General features: G+C 42.4%; 1 protein-coding gene across 2 annotated transcripts in view; it reads left to right on the top strand.

Moving 5' to 3' along the window:
• The window catches only part of PTPN11 (protein tyrosine phosphatase non-receptor type 11), a 98993-nt gene that overhangs the window by 25415 nt on the left and 57165 nt on the right, over nt 1-16413 (top strand). For both annotated transcript variants that reach the window (XM_077292414.1, XM_077292418.1), the window contains exons 5-6: nt 15331-15447; nt 16211-16324. In XM_077292414.1, the coding sequence (XP_077148529.1) occupies nt 15331-15447; nt 16211-16324 (231 nt within the window). The remainder of the gene's footprint in view (nt 1-15330; nt 15448-16210; nt 16325-16413) is intronic.

The raw sequence follows: 16413 nt of genomic DNA, 5'->3' as shown, positions 1-16413 counted from the left end.
CTCTGCCTCTCCATGCATGCCTCTGTAACCTGCACATCATGTTTTAGTCCTAATCCCAAGGAATGGAATAAAGGACTTTTCACATTAATTCTAACTGGTGAGTGCCGCATCTTTTTTTCTTCAATATTGTGCATGATCTATTGTAACGACTTTGGGCTCCCTGTGATTGTACGGTAGAAAAATTATGCAATCTAGAGGCTCCAATTTTTACAACATACATTATCCTTATATACCGCCTGCTTGCACAACTACACAAAATCTAAACATTTCAGGTAGAACTCATTGATCACAGTCCCAAGTAGCCCATCATCAGAGAAGTTTTATTAGTCTATGTACCGGTATATACAGGTGAAGAATGTGTGAGATCAGTGCTGAAATTTCTTGAAAAATGACATTACATGCTGTGAAATTTTAAAGTCACCGTATATCCCTATCTATGTGGATTTCTTCTGAACATTCTTATATGACGCACGCTACAAAAGATGTAGTCTTCGTCGAAATTTGCCTTTAAGATTCTTGTATGAACATGGCCCCAGGCTAGGCAAAAGTTCTTACAACTATTCTGGCTTGCTAGTGTTCATTCTATATGACCACATCAAAGTTGAGCTTACCTTTTATGATTAAAGGGAACCTGACAGGTCTCCCATGCCCTCCCACTAACCAGCATCAGACTATTTGTTGTCAAACACCCTGCCTAATAAGCCCTTTATAGTGTTTAACCCACCCCTAGACCCAAGTTTTAACAAAAGGCTTTATAAACTTTGCGCTTCATATGCTAATTAGCCCTTTGAATAGTCCATGGTGCATGTCATTGCATTCATATCTTAGGGACATATCAAATTTGCTGAAGAAATTGGATGGTATTACTGCTGGGAAGAATGTCATTTTGGCCTCAATAGACGTGGAGGCATTATACAGTTGCATACCTCATGGTCCGGGTCTGAGTGCAGTGCAACACTTTTTGAGCACTAGGTCTATTGAATGCAGGAGACACAATGTGTTTGTGGGTAAACTTCTCCACTTCATACTGCATCATAACTACTTTATTTTTTGTGGTAAGTACTTCCACCAGCTCAGGGGCACAGCGATGGGGAGCCCATGTGCTCCCACGTATGCAAATCTGTTCCTGGACTGGTGGGAGGAAACCAGCATCTTTGGTGAGGATGATGCTTGGTGGAATCCACACATCAGCCTCTGGGCCAGATTCATTGATGACATCTTTGTGTTGTGGTCTGGCCCTGAGGCTGATTTTCTAAGATTTGTGTCTTGCATAAATGAAAATCAACTAGGTCTCAGATTCACCTCTGAACATGATGTTAACAAGATAAGATTTTTGGATCTTAATATAAGCAAAGATGAACGAGGCTTTCTCAGGATGGATACATATCGCAAACCGACAGCCACGAATGGACTCCTGAGGTGGGATAGTCATCACCCCCCAGCATTGAAACGTGGTATTCCAAAGGGACAGTTCCTTCGTATCAGGAGGAACTGTTCCAGAAAGAAGACTTTCAGATACAGGCTCGTGATCTTGATATGAGATTCTCTGAGAGGGGTTGCCCTTCACATATCTTGAAAGAAGCCTATCGATTTGCTTATAATCAGAGAAGAGAGGTTCTCTTCCAGCCAAGCAAAAGGGAAAAACAGGACAATCAAACCAGAATTATTGAAACATACGATAATCAGGCGAGCAAAATATATGAGGTTCTTAAAAGGCATTGGAATGTCTTATTAGCTGATCCTGATCTTGTTGATATCTTAACAAAACCACCCAGTGTGACATATAGGAGGGGTCGATCAATTAAAGATAAGCTTGTACATAGTTTATATGAAAGAGCACTAGCCAGAATCACATGGCTGGACCGTAGGGTATGCATTTTTTTCAGATGTGGTGACTGCTGTATTTGCAGATGGACTACTACCCCATGTAAGTCCTTTTCCAGCTCTGCATCAGGAAAGATGTTTTGTATTAAAGACTTTTACAATTGTAAAACATCTGGAGTGGTTTATAAAGCCACATGTACATGTCCCCTGGACTAAGTCGGAAAGACCATTGGGGAATTCCAACGTAGAGTAGGGGAACACCTGGGTGATATTCGACACCAGCGTGATACGCGTATAGCACGTCATATGAATCAAGTACATAATGGTAGGACAGAAGAAATCTCTTTCTGTATTATAGAGGGTGTCGGGAATAATGTACGAAAGGGTGATCGTAAAAGGCATATTCTACAAAGAGAATGCGAGTGGACCTTCAGGATTGAACGAGGTGTTGTCCTATGGTAGCTTTCTGTAGTGGAAACCTGCTTGGCTAAATAAGCCACTTATAGATATTCTTTTTGGATTATCCCATGCTTGCCATGCTATGAGTTCTCGTTCTATGAACTCTTTATTAAATATTAATTGTTCATATCATGTATTGATATCATTATCAAAATTATGTATAGGTATTTTTGTTTCTCACCTTGTTTTTTGAATGAATCCCTTAGTTGGGTTGTTTCACTGTATGGGGATTAATGCGATATCCTTACTTGACAGTTTTTGGCCTCGATTGTAGTTCATGATAGCATGGTTGTGCATTTTATGATTGGCCATTTATGATACTGTAGTGTTACAATATTAGATTGCGCAGATTTATGTATAAAACATTATCAATACGCAGCGCAGCATTAAGTCTGTCTGGTGCACAGTACCGGTAATGATGCTATGCAGTTCCCAGGCATTGAGCGGCTTCAAGTCTTGTGAGTACACGACACCGGGGATGGCGCGGTTACAGGTATTCTAAATGTATAGTACCGGAAATGATGTTATGCAGGTCCTGGTTCAATAGCGCATTATGAGTCTAGTACGGTATATGGCGCGGCTTCAAATATCTTGAATGCGCATGAGGTTACGAGGGTCCTATTCTAAGATTGTGTACTACTTCCGCATGCCGTAGACCACGTGCTAAAGGGGTGGGGGATATAAATGGAACTAATATACTACAAAATTTAGCATCGTGAGTCTTGTTTATGACCACAGATACGATCGATTTGGCCTCCTGATGGACCTTTTCTGGGGAAATGTGTCGAGGCGTTCTATAGGTGATAAGTAGACCCATTGAAACCGTTATATAGCCTGTTCCGTTCTGGAAATATTTTTTATGCCAATATTGCATTTGTGTGATTGGTGCATATATGGCATAGGAATGTAGTTTTTTTTTCTAATCAATCAAGTTGTTACCTCCATATCAGTTTTGCACAAAGCACAATGCACTTTTCTCTGTATATGTAAGTATGCCACTCAGCAGCATATATGTCATTCTGTTCAGTACTTCATCTGATATAACGTTATATTGTGGACTGTACTAATTATTTGCTTGCAGTAAACTGATCTGGGAATTTTCTTGTTTTTCCCTCATACCATTGTTGCATTTATGAGATTGGCACATGTATGGCGTAAGAATGGAGTTATTTTCTTATCAATTAAGTAGCTACCTCCATATCACTATTGCACAGAGCACAATGCGCTTTGTTTTATATATGTAAATATGCCATTCGGTGACATGATTTGTTACATATGTCAGTCTGTTCAACACTTTATCTGATACAGGGCTATGTGGTGAACTATATTGATCATTTGTCTGCAGCAAGCATTTGAGTTGCTATGTTATCATTGGATGATATAACAAGAGTTGCATCCACAACTGATATTTGAAAGGCCATCAATTATATGGTTTAATTAGCTTTTTTGGTGTTATCATAGGGTTTCTATCATATTTTAATGTTTTGTCCACAATATCCCAAGACATGACAACTCTTCTATATATATAATTGTCTAAGGGGTACTTCCGTCTTTCTGTCCTCAACTTCCGTAGCGGAAATCCCGCGTCGCTGATTGGTCTTGCCAGCTGCCTGTCATGGCTGCCGCGACCAATCAGCGAAGGGCACAGTCCGATTAGTCCCTCCCTACTCCCCTGCAGTCAGTGCCCGGCGCCCTCATACTCCCCTCTGGTCACAGCTAACACAGGGTTAATGCCAGCGGTAACGGACCGCGTTATGCCACGGGTAACGCACTCCGTTATCGCTGCTATTAACCCTGTGTGTCCCCAACTTTTTACTATTGATGCTGCCCATGCAGCATCAATAGTAAAAAGATGTAATGTTAAAAATAATAAAAAAACAAAAAACCTGCTATTCTCACCCTCTGTAGTCCGCCGAGGCGCGCGCGGCTCCCGCCATCTTCCGTTCCCAGAGATGCATTGCGAAAAGAAGACTTCATGTGGGTAATTTCGCAATGCATCCTGGGAACGGAAGATGGCGGCAGCCGCGCTCGCATCTCCAGAGCTTCGATGGATCCCGGCGGGTGAGTATATAACTTTTTTATTTTAATTATTTTTTTAAACAGGGATATGGTGCCCACACTGCTGTATACTACGTGGGCTATGTTATATACCGCGTGACTGCTATATACTACCTGGCCAGTGTTAGATACTATGTGGGCTGTGTTTTGTACTGCGTGGGCTGTGCTATATATTACGTGCCCAGTGTTATATACTGCGTGGCTGCTATATACTGCGTCGCCTGTGTTATATACTAAGTGGGCTGTGTTATATAGTACGTGGGATGTGTTATATACTGTTTGGGTTGTGTTATATACTGCGTTGCCACTGTTATATACTGCGTGGCCTGTATTGACGCATCGGGTATTCTGCAATATGTATGTATGTATGTATGTATATAGCAGCCACATAGTATATAGCACAGGCCACGTACTATTTGTCTGCTATATACTACATGGCTCCTATATACTACGTGGCCTGTGCTATATACTATGTGGCTGCTATATACATACATACATATTCTAGAATACCCGATGCGTTAGATTCGGGCCACCATCTAGTTGGCTTTAAACTATATCTACTCCTCTTTGCTTGCCTTTCTGTCAAGTCTAGGCTGTATGAATTATCCATCTGAATGAGTGACAATACCTATATATCTGTTAGTTGTATCTAGGGACTTTATAGGGTCACTCAAAGACAGCCGTCGTGGAGCGGGGGTGCCACTTCTCGTATATTAATAGGCTGCCAACCTCCGCTGTCAGGCAGGTACAAGAATAGGGGAATGATAGTCCTTTAACGGGGTCAATTTTGTTTATATGTTGGTATTTTTAAAATTTTTTATAATATAGAAAATATAATTGTTGATTTTAAGGTTTTTTTCATGTACTATGTGTTTTTTGCCTTAGTAAAGGGATTTTTTTCATTTTTTCGACTGCAAGAGATTATGTCATCGCCAGCACCCTGCAGAACTCTGGTATGTGCTCGGCTTTCTTCGCCCACATCAATGCTCCTCTGAAGCTGGATTCAGAGGTGCACTGCGCATGTCCGGAGATGAGAAAGGCGCTTTCAATTATGCACACTGCCTTTGAAGTCGGGTGTTAAAACACTACAGACGGCTGGTTAGGCAGGGTGTTTAGCAACAAATAATCTAATGCCTTTGGGTTGGAGGGTGTGGGGGACCTGTCAGGTTCCCTGTAATATCTTTCTTCTTCTGAGCTCTTCTAAACTAAAGGTACTTTCACACTGAACAACTTAATAACGATAGCGATCCGTGACGTTGCAGCGTCCTGGATAGTGATATCGTTGTGTTTGACACGCAGCAGCGATCTGGATCCTGCTGTGACATCGTTGGTCGGAGCTAGAAGGCCAGCACCTTATTTCGTCGCTGGATCACCCGCTGACATCGCTGAATCGGTGTGTGTGACGCGGATTCAGCGATGTCTTCACTGGTAACCAGGGTAAACATCGGGTTACTAAGCGCAGGGCCGCACTTAGTAACCCAATATTTACCCTGGTTACCATTGTAAATGTAAAAAAAAAAAAAACACTACATACTTACATTCCGGTGTCTGTCGGGTCCCCCGGCGTCCGCTTCCCTGCACCGTGTCAGCGCCGGCCGGCCGTAAAGCAGAGCACAGCGGTGATGTCACCGCTCTGCTTTAGGGCCGGCGCTTACACAGTGCAGGGAAGCGGACGCCGGGGGACCCGACAGACACCGGAATGTAAGTATGTAGTGTTTTTTTTTTTTTTACATTTACACTGGTAACCAGGGTAAACATCGGGTTACTAAGCGCGGCCCTGCGCTTAGTAACCCAATGTTTACCCTGGTTACCCGGGGACTTCGGCATCGTTGGTCGCTGGAGAGCTGTCTGTGTGACAGCTCTCCAGCGACCACACAACGACGAAACAGCGATGCTGCAGCGATCGGCATCGTTGTCTATATCGCTGCAGCGTCGCTTAATGTGACGGTACCTTAAGGCTTATAATCTTTGCCGTCAAAACAAGCTGACTGACGGATTCACAGCTCATTCTGTCGCCACCAATGCACTGTGAAACAAAGAGTCTGTAGAAGCCAAACGGTTAAAGAGGTATTCCCATCTCCAAGACCCTTTCACAATATGTAGTAGGTGTAATATTAATAATATTAGTAAATACCTCCAATTAGAAAATTAGTATTCGCTATGTCATGTACCTCATGCAGAGCATTGCAGTAGCTTTAGGTAGCCATGCTTACGACCACTCATGTAGTGACAATTAGCACTTAGTGGTTGTAGCCATGGATCCCTAAGCTACTGCAATGCCCTGCACATGGTGTAAGCAACATGGCGAATCAGAAGATCTATACTATTTCTCTGTTCTCATCTTTTTTGGCTCTTGTTTTGGTCACTTTTGCATTTTGTCATTGCTCTCACCCCTAGAGGTAATGTGCAGCAGCATGAGGCAGTGTCTACAACCCACAGAGGGTGCTCATGTAGTGCAGCTCATCTAGGATGGCACATCTATGTGAGCTGTGGCAAGAAGGGTAGCTGTGTCTGTCTGCACAGTGTCCAAAGAATGGATCAGATAACCGCAGACAGGCCAGTACACCAGGATACGTGGAGGGGGGCCATAGGAGGGCAACAACCCTGCAGCAGGACCGCTACCTCCTCATTTGTGCAGGGAAGACCAGGAGGAGCACTGCCAGAGTCCTGCAAAATGACCTCCAGCAGGCCACAAATGTGCATGTGTCTGCTCACACTGTCAAAAATTGACTCTATGAGACTGGTATAAGGGCCTGACGTCCACAAGTTGGTGTTGTGCTTACAGCCCAACACCGTGCAGGGCGCTTGGCATTTGCCACAGAACACCATGATTGGCAGAGTTGACATTGGCGCCCTGTGCTCTTCACAGATGAGACCAGGTTCACACTGAGCACATGTGACAGAGTCTGGAGACTCCGTGGAAACATTCTGCTGCCTGCGTCATCCTTAAGCATGACTGCTTTGGCAGTGGGTCAGTAATGGTGTGGGGAGGCATTTCTTTGGAGGGCAGCACAACCCTCCATGTGCTATCCAGAGGTACCCTGTCTGCCATTAGCTAGTGGGATGAGATCCTCAGACCCGTTGTGAGACTATATGCAAACGCAGTGGGCCCTGGGTTTCTTCTGATGCATGATAATGCTAGGCCTAATGCAGCTGAAGTATGTGAGCAGTTCCTGCATGATGAAGGCTTTGGTGCTATGATATGGCCGGCCCTTCAGCAGTCCTGAATCTAAATGAGCACAGCTGGGATATCATGCCTCATTCCGTTTCCCAACGCCATGTTGCACCACAAAGTGTTCAGGAGTTGACTGATGCTTTAATCCAGGTCTAGGAGGAAATCCCCCAGGAGACCATCTGCCGCCTCATCAGGAGCATGCCCAGACGTTGTAGGGAGATCATACAGGCACTTGGAGGCCACACACACTAATGAGCATCATTTCCTTGTCTTGAGGCATTTCCACTGAAGTTGGATAAGCCTATAATTTGATTTTCCACTTTGATTTTGAGTATAAATCCAAATCCAGACTTCCATAGCGTATTCATTTTGATTTACATTGATCATTTTTATGCTTTATTGTTCTCAACACATTCCACTATGTAATGAATAAAGATTTGCCACTGGAATATTTCATTCAGTGATAATTTATAATGTGGTGTTTAGGTGTTCTGATTTTTTTTTGAGCATTGTATATTACATGCGTTGGAATCGATTGTGTATATACCATACGCTCACTGTGTGTTCTGCAATAATCAACCTAGTAGTTGTAACAACTGCAGCCTCCTCAGTTGATTGTTGGTCAATTGCGTAATTGTCCTGACCATAACGGGAAGCAGAGAACTGTTTGTGACAAAATGGTAGCAGTGTGGTGGGTTCAGTGTGACCCTCCGCCTCCACCCTCTTGGCTGTGATCTTTGCCGCAAAAGACTTTGGATTGAGACTGTTGGGGGGATAGGTATGTCTCTTGGCTCTATCGTTATAAAGACCAAGTTCATATGACCAAAACAGACAGTATTGTTATTCAATGGGAGTGCAGTTTATTTTAGTTTTTTTGTGCAAGGATTGAATCTGTGCTTGAAAAACATTGCAGCAGTTTGTTCCGTGTGTTGGATTAGACTCTCTCGTTCAAGTCTATAGGTGCACAAAAATAAATCGAATTCCATGCGGAGTCATTACATAGCATCTGATTTTTAGGAATACATTTTAATTTAACATAGGAAACTGTAACATAGTAACATAGTTAGCAAGGCCGACAAAATATATTTGTCCATCCAGTTCAGCCTATATTCCGTCAATATACGGGTAATCCCCAGATCTACCATACGTCCGTTCCATCCCCTTTATTAATTTTGTACTCGCTCTTATTCCATTATATCCTTCCTGTGCACCGGTGCCCAAAACTGTACACAGCACTCCATGTGCGGTCTAACCAGGGATTTGTACAGAGGCAGTATAATGCTCTCATCATATGTATCCAGACCTCTTTTAATGCACCCCATGATCCTGTTTGCCTTGGCAGATGCTGCCTGGCACTGGCTGCTCCAGGTAAGTTTATCATTAACTAGGATCCCCAAGTCCTTCTCCCTGTCAGATTTACCCAGTGGTTTCCCATTCAGTGTGTAATGGTGATATTGATTCCTTCTTCCCATGTGTATAACCTTACATTTATCATTGTTGAACTGCATCTGCCACCTCTCGGCCCAAGTTTCCAACTTATCCAGATCTATCTGTAGCAGAATACTATCTTCTCTTGTGCTGACTGCTTTACATAGTTTTGTATTATCTGCAAATATCGATATTTTATTGTGTAAACCTTCTACCAGATCGTTAATAAATATATAGAAGAGAACAGGTCCCAACACGGACCCCTGTGGTACCCCACTAGTTACAGCGACCCAGTTAGAGAATATACCATCTATAACCACCCTCTGCTTTCTATCACTAAGCCAGTTACTTACCCATTTACACACATTTTCCCCCAGACCCAGCATTCTCATTTTGTGTACCAACCTCTTGTGCGGCACGGTATCAAACGCTTTGGAAAAATCAAGATATACCACGTCCAATGACTCACCGTGGTCCAGCCTATAGCTTACCTCTTCATAAAAACTGATTAGATTGGTTTGACAGGAGCGATTTCTCATAAACCCATGCTGATATGGAGTTAAACAGTTATTCTCATTGAGATAATCCAGTATAGCATCCCTCAGAAACCCTTCAAGTATTTTGCCAACAATAGAGGTTAGACTTACTGGCCTATAATTTCCAGGGTCACTTTTAGAGCCCTTCTTGAATATTTGTACCACATTTGCTATGTGCCAGTCCTGCGGAACAGACCCCGTCGCTACAGAGTCCCTAAATATAAAAAATAATGGTCTGTCTATTGTAATGTGTTTAGTCTTGTGAATTTTTAATAACTGCTGATGTATAAAAACAGATTTCACATGGATTGCATACCAATGACAAATAAGAAAAAAATCAAGTTTTCTAGAAGAAGCTTAGATGACTTTTTTTTAATATGCTCATGTGAACTTGGCCAGACGTTACTGCCAGAGCCTACCTTCTGCGTGAACAAGGCATTGATCATGATAAAACCCAACATGCCCAAAGTCACTGAACGCAGACAAGCCGCGATTCTTATACTATCATCTGCCAGCAATAATAAAAAATTTTGTTTATATAGCGCTAACATGTTCTGCAGCGCTTTCCAATTGATCTGGGACATGTATAGATAATAAGGACTATACAAAGTAATGCAGTTCAACAATTACAGGAGGTGTGAGGGTCCTGCTCGCAAACTTATAATCTATAAGGAAATAGGGGGACACAATAGGTAGAAAGTGCTTGTTATGTATGGCCCAGCCATCATTATAATAAATAAAGGTTATGATATAAAGCTGCACGAGCCGATCAGCGAGTATCTAAGAACACTTGTCAAGTGCTAATGGGTGTACAGAGCATGTGGAGACAGATGAAACAGATTCCGAGGAAAAACTGGAAGGGGGAGCAGATTAGTGAGGGGATAAGCCTGTCTAAAGAGATGTGTTTTTAAAGCACTCTTAAAAATGTGGGGGTTAGATATTAATTGGATCTTCTGGAGTAGGGCTTTCCACAAAGGTGGAGCAACACGAGACAAGTCTTGCAAACGGAAATGGGAGGTTCGGATTATGGATTGGATCAGTTGCTGAATGAAGAGAAAGGGTAGGGTGAATGATCTACTGTACAAGGGAGGAGTTCTATGGTGGTACAGAACTGTGGAGATTTTTGTGGGTGAGCGCAATGAGCTTATATTGTACTTTGTGGCAGATGGGTGACCAGTGCAATGACTGGCACAAAGTGCCGGCATCCATGTATTGGTTGGACAGAAATACGATACTGGCTTCTGCCTTCAGGATGGCAACTATGTCTATATCTTTTACACCTCCTTATCCTAATGTGTATACACTGGCAAACTGAAATACCTGAAACACCTGAACCTATAGAGCTATCCTGTTACTTGTACGTCCCACCATGTATGACAGACCTCTCCATAGCCCCGTGTACTCTTTATATGGGAGCCAAGCATAGGAAAGTGCAGTCTGCTAGGTATAAATTCTAGAGGCATACAGTAAGAATAAATTATACTGCATAGTATACATCTTTCTTCAAGAGGACTCCATGGCCTACATATCCACTATATTTTGGCATATGTCAGGTATGCATTATACCCAATGTATACATCCAACAGCAGCAAAGAAGAGGTGAGGAGAGTCTGAGCTGTTGATGTATAGGAAGGAGGCCTTTTTTCAGTTGAAGTTCCTGACTGTCACATTTCCTTTTCTGCTTACTTATAATGAACATTTGGTCTTGGCCATACGCTGAGTTTGCTATAACTTGCTTTTCACCTTTTCTCTTTACGTTTGCCGTATGTGCGCTTTATTCTGCTGTTGTGTGAATCTGCTATCAGCCGAGCGGCTTTCATCTTGCTGATATAACTACGTGTGCCCACAACGCTAGGGTTCATTACGATTTAATAAGAAGCTGGAATCATATGGAAAATGCCAAGGCATTTCCAGTAAACATTAATTTGCAGATGTGGCCCTTGAGGTATACTTGGTAATCATGTCGTCAGCAGACATTTCTCTGTGTCTAGAATTTTTCTGATGTCCTAGTTCTGTCTGTCATGCTCCATAGTTGAACCTGCAAGCCCCTGAGAATGCGATCCTGAGTAAGGAATCCCATCCCCCACAGAAGAATGAACACAGTAGGATGTGCTGTTAGTGAAATGTCTTCAATTTATGCACATGCTGCTCCCAATTCATGTGTCTTGTATTTTTATTAGCTGCATAAGGAGATTTTCCTCTTGATTGACTATATGGGAGAGAAATAGGGTTATTATACCCAAAGACCAACAGATATCACCAGTCAGCTTGGTTATTATACAAGGTTCAATTGAGGGGTCTGTGGCCCATGTGATTCTCAAAACCACATAGGGGCTGCAGTTCTGATTCAACCAGAGGTCTCCTAACATACTGAAAGGTTGTAAATTGATGCTATTAGTCCAGACCAGGAAGCCCTCAATCTGGCCGGAAATTGTGGCTGTAACATGGTGTATAAAATACGACCATTGTTTCTGGTTGTTGCTAAAGTGTAGTCTAGTTTAAAAAGAATTCTGTGTTAAAGATGAGCGTTGTACAGTCATAAGGTATCATGAGCGTTGTGTACAGTCGTAAGTTATCATGAGCGTTGTATGCAGTCATGAAGTATCATTGGCATTGTATACAGTCATGAGGTATCATTGGCGTTGTATACAGTCATGAGATATCATGAGCGTTGTATGCAGTCATGAGGTATCATGAGCGTTGTATACAGTCATGAGATATCATGAGCGTTGTATGCAGTCATGACGTATCATGAGCGTTGTATACAGTCATGAGATATCATGAGCGTTGTATGCAGTCATGAGGTATCATTGGCATTGTATGCAGTCATGAGATATCATGAGCGTTGTATACAGTCATGAGATATCATGAGCGTTGTATGCAGTCATGAGGTATCATGAGTGTTGTATACGGTCATGAGGTATCATGAGCGTTGTATACAGTCATGAGATATCCTGAGCGTTGTATGCAGTCATGAGGTATCATGAGCGTTGTATGCAGTCATGAGATATCCTGAGCGTTGTATGCAGTCATGAGGTATCATGAGCGTTGTATACAGTCATGAGATATCATGAGTGTTGTATGCAGTCATGAGGTATCCTGAGTGTTGTATACAGTCATGAGATATCATGAGTGTTGTATGCAGTCATGAGGTATCATGAGCGTTGTATACAGTCATGAGATATCATGAGTGTTGTATGCAGTCATGAGGTATCCTGAGTGTTGTATACAGTCATGAGATATCCTGAGCGTTGTATGCAGTCATGAGGTATCCCGAGCGTTGTATACGGTCATGAGATATCCTGAGCCTTGCATGCAGTCATGAGATATCCTGAGCGTTGTATACAGTCATGAGGTGTCATGAGCGTTGTATGCAGTCATGAAGTATCATGAGCGTTGTATGCAGTCTTGAGGCATTATAAGCATTGTATGCAGACAGGACATGTAGAAATTTGCAGTATGTGCACATACTGATTTTAATAATGAATTCCTAAGGTCACTTTTATGTTCCCCCTGTAAACATCATTATATATTTTAAGCCTGTTTTCTGATTATATTAAATGATTGTGCCCTTAATTCTTAGAGCTTTGTTGTCCATAGAAATTATCTGATGTCTATAGAAATTATCTGATGTCCGTAAAGCCTGGCATACATTCTATTGTAAATGAGGCAAGCTTTAAAGGGGAGCCTCTGACAACCCAATCTGTTTTCTGAAACAAAGTTTAATCATGTATGCTAATTAGGGTGCCCAGCGCAGTGTCCTGCCCATTGGTTTTGCATGCCGCCATCTCCTTTTCTGGTGATTGATAGCACTGGTGCGCTTGAGCTTTCTCTGCAAACATTGCTCACTCCAGGCAAGCTGGATCTGTCAGTCACAGGTGCATGAGGCGATGGCGCACGTAACCAGTGGTGTACTGAGCCTCTTGGCCACACCAAGGGTGCACTGAGCACCGTATTTATCATGTTTGATTACAGTAAAGGCTCATTCCGACGGCTGTTAATCTCGGTCCAATTACGGTACATGCCACAATGCACAGAGTGGCCACTGGTCTCCCAACAGGAGCATGATCGCTTCCTGTATCTGCTATAAAGCTGTCATGCTCCAAGATGTTGAATGTGCAGTTTTGATTTATTTATATTTTTAAATAGGCAGCCTTTTATTGAATATAGACCATATGTGCCTTGTTTAGTTAATCAGATGCAGAAGTGCACCAGATATGTACCAGTCTTCATCCATTTTATGTTGATCAGTGAAGCACGGCGACTCAGTGGTTAGCACGGTAGACTTGCAGTTCTGGAGTCATGAATTCAAATCCCATCAAGGACAATATCTTCAATGAGTCTATGTTCTCACCATGTTTGTGTGTGTTTTCTCCTGGTAGTCTGGATTCCCACCACACTACAAAGACACAGTAATAGGAAATTTAGATTGTGAGCCCTGTGGGGATCTCTAGGATGATGTCTGTAAAGCCTTGCAGAGTTAATGATGGCAAGTAAAATAAATAACAAGAAACATTTTTAAAAAGTGTCTCCTAGATTGAGAGCTTTTACCTTACATAGTGTACAGCTTACTGATAAGGAGATCGACCACTAGTTCCTGGCGGAGTATACGCAGTAGTTACAATCCAGGTAGAAAAGTTGACTACGTAGATACCATCTAGCTCTCTCCAGTCTATTTACTTCTATAGAGAAGTTAGCTGCCCCCCAACTCTCTTGTCAGCTCTTGAGCTGCTGTTATAAGTCTTGCAAAATCACCAGCTTTGGCATCTTCCAGAGCAGGTCTCCTAATCACTGCTCTCCTGTTACAAGGCCTGTTATCTCTATATGTAAATATATGACCATAACTGTCACTTGGAGAGGAGTTCATGCCACTCATCTTCACAGACTCTAGCAACAAGGAATTAAAAAGTATTCTCAAGTTAATACATTGCTTTATTTAGACAGCGTGAGAAGAAGTATGTTAGAACAAATTTCAATCTCGTGTCATTTTTTTTCTTTACAATGAGAGCTTTTATTTTATATAGTGTACAGCTGGTTTTCATGAAAGTCTGCAGTCACCAGAACCTGGCCAAGAGTTTGCATTAGTTAAATCGCAGGAGAGGTGTTGCCTCCTAACATCTAATGAAACTTTCGCCAGCATGTTGATTTTCTATACAGCACTTAGCTGCTCACTTCACTCACTCTCCCTCTCAAGTCCTGACTGTCTGCTCTTATCATTTCTGTAAAATCAACATTTATCTTTTTGTTTTTTATTGTGTGATTGATTGAATTGCAAGTAGTAGGGATCGATTCACATGCAGCAGATTTGTTTCAGGGTGCGTGTCCATGGTCCGGAATGTCGGCGCTTTGGGCGGAGAGGAAAACCCGCTCCGCCCAAAGCGCTGCCCCCTTCTGTACGCGCGGTGATTCCGGATGTGTTTATTGCACACATCCGGAATCGCTGCACCATATACATAGGGCCCTGTTATTTACCTTGCTGTGATGGAGCGTCGCCACAAGGTAAACTGACATGCTGTGTTCTAAAAAGACGCGCCGCATGTCTGTAAACGCAGGGCCGCCGGATGCGTGTTCGCACGCATAGTGGAGACGGGATTTCCTAAAATCCCCTCCACTATGCTGTAACATCTGGACGCTGCGGTTGTACGCAGCATCCAATCCGCAGCTAATCCGGATGTAATCCGACACGTGGACACACACCCTCAGAAGTTTCGTGACTGTCCCATTCATCTGTATTGGGTTTGCTTGTCACCAAAACATTCCCCTCCAAACATATGGAGCTAATTTTCAGTTGCAGAATTATTGTGGCACCGCAGGTCGCTGTTCATATTGTGATACTACGTTTATTTTCAGGACTTGAAATACGATGTTGGTGGTGGAGAGAAATTTGATTCTTTGACTGATCTGGTGGAGCATTATAAGAAGAACCCAATGGTTGAAACACTTGGAACCGTTCTACAGCTCAAGCAGGTACTAAAAGAAAAAAATTCTTAGGGGAATATAGGAGTGAAAATGGGAATATTCTTTTTGTTGGAAATCGTTGCTATTGATAACCTGCAGCGGCTGTACGAAGTGAAGCCCACAGCCACCCACACTTTTTAGTGCCACTGCCGGTTACTGCAGATCAGCTTTAATCTCTTGAACAAGAACTGATCTACTGTACTTGGCGGCTGCAGCCGCTGGACGGAGTATGGAGCTGTGTTCCACTGTGTACACTGTTAACTTCCTGCCTCTGATAGCAGCTAGTTGGTCGGGTGCCTGGGATGGGACCATTGTTGATTTATATATAGTAGGGAAAATAACTGTTTGATACACTGGCGATTTTGCAGGTTTTCCCACCTACAAACAATAGGGACGTCTGTAATTTTTATCGTAGGTACACGTCAACTGTGAGAGACAGAATCTTAAAATGAAAATCACATAGTATGATTTTTACATAATTAAATTGCATTTTATTGCATGAAATAAGTATGTAAAAAATCATACAATGTGATTTTCTGGTTTTTATTTTGGATTCTGTTTCTCACAGTTGAAGTGTACCTATGATAAACATGAAAGACCTCTCCATTCTCTGTAGAAGGGAAAAATCAGCAATGTATTAAATGTTTTATTTTCCCCACTGTATAGAATGATAAGTCATCAATATAAAAGTATTGTTAAACCCTTTTAACCCATGCTGCCATTTCAACCAGAGTCTATACTCATGATAACTCTTACTATTGCTTTATTTCAGCCTTTGAATACCACACGTATAAATGCTGCAGAAATTGAGAGCCGAGTGAAGGAGCTGAGTAAACCTGCTGAAACTGCTGATAAATTTAAGCAGGGCTTTTGGGAAGAGTTTGAGGTATAGATGGAAATGGCCTTTTATGTTTCTAATACTGTGATGATTCCATTATGTTTTTGAAGCACATTGACATTTTTTGGGTGGGGACA

Source organism: Ranitomeya variabilis, chromosome 1, assembly GCF_051348905.1.
Source record: "Ranitomeya variabilis isolate aRanVar5 chromosome 1, aRanVar5.hap1, whole genome shotgun sequence".
NCBI classification, from domain to species: domain Eukaryota; kingdom Metazoa; phylum Chordata; class Amphibia; order Anura; family Dendrobatidae; genus Ranitomeya; species Ranitomeya variabilis.
The sequence above is the reverse complement of the archived record's forward strand: the minus strand, read 5'-3'. Positions and strand labels throughout refer to the sequence as shown.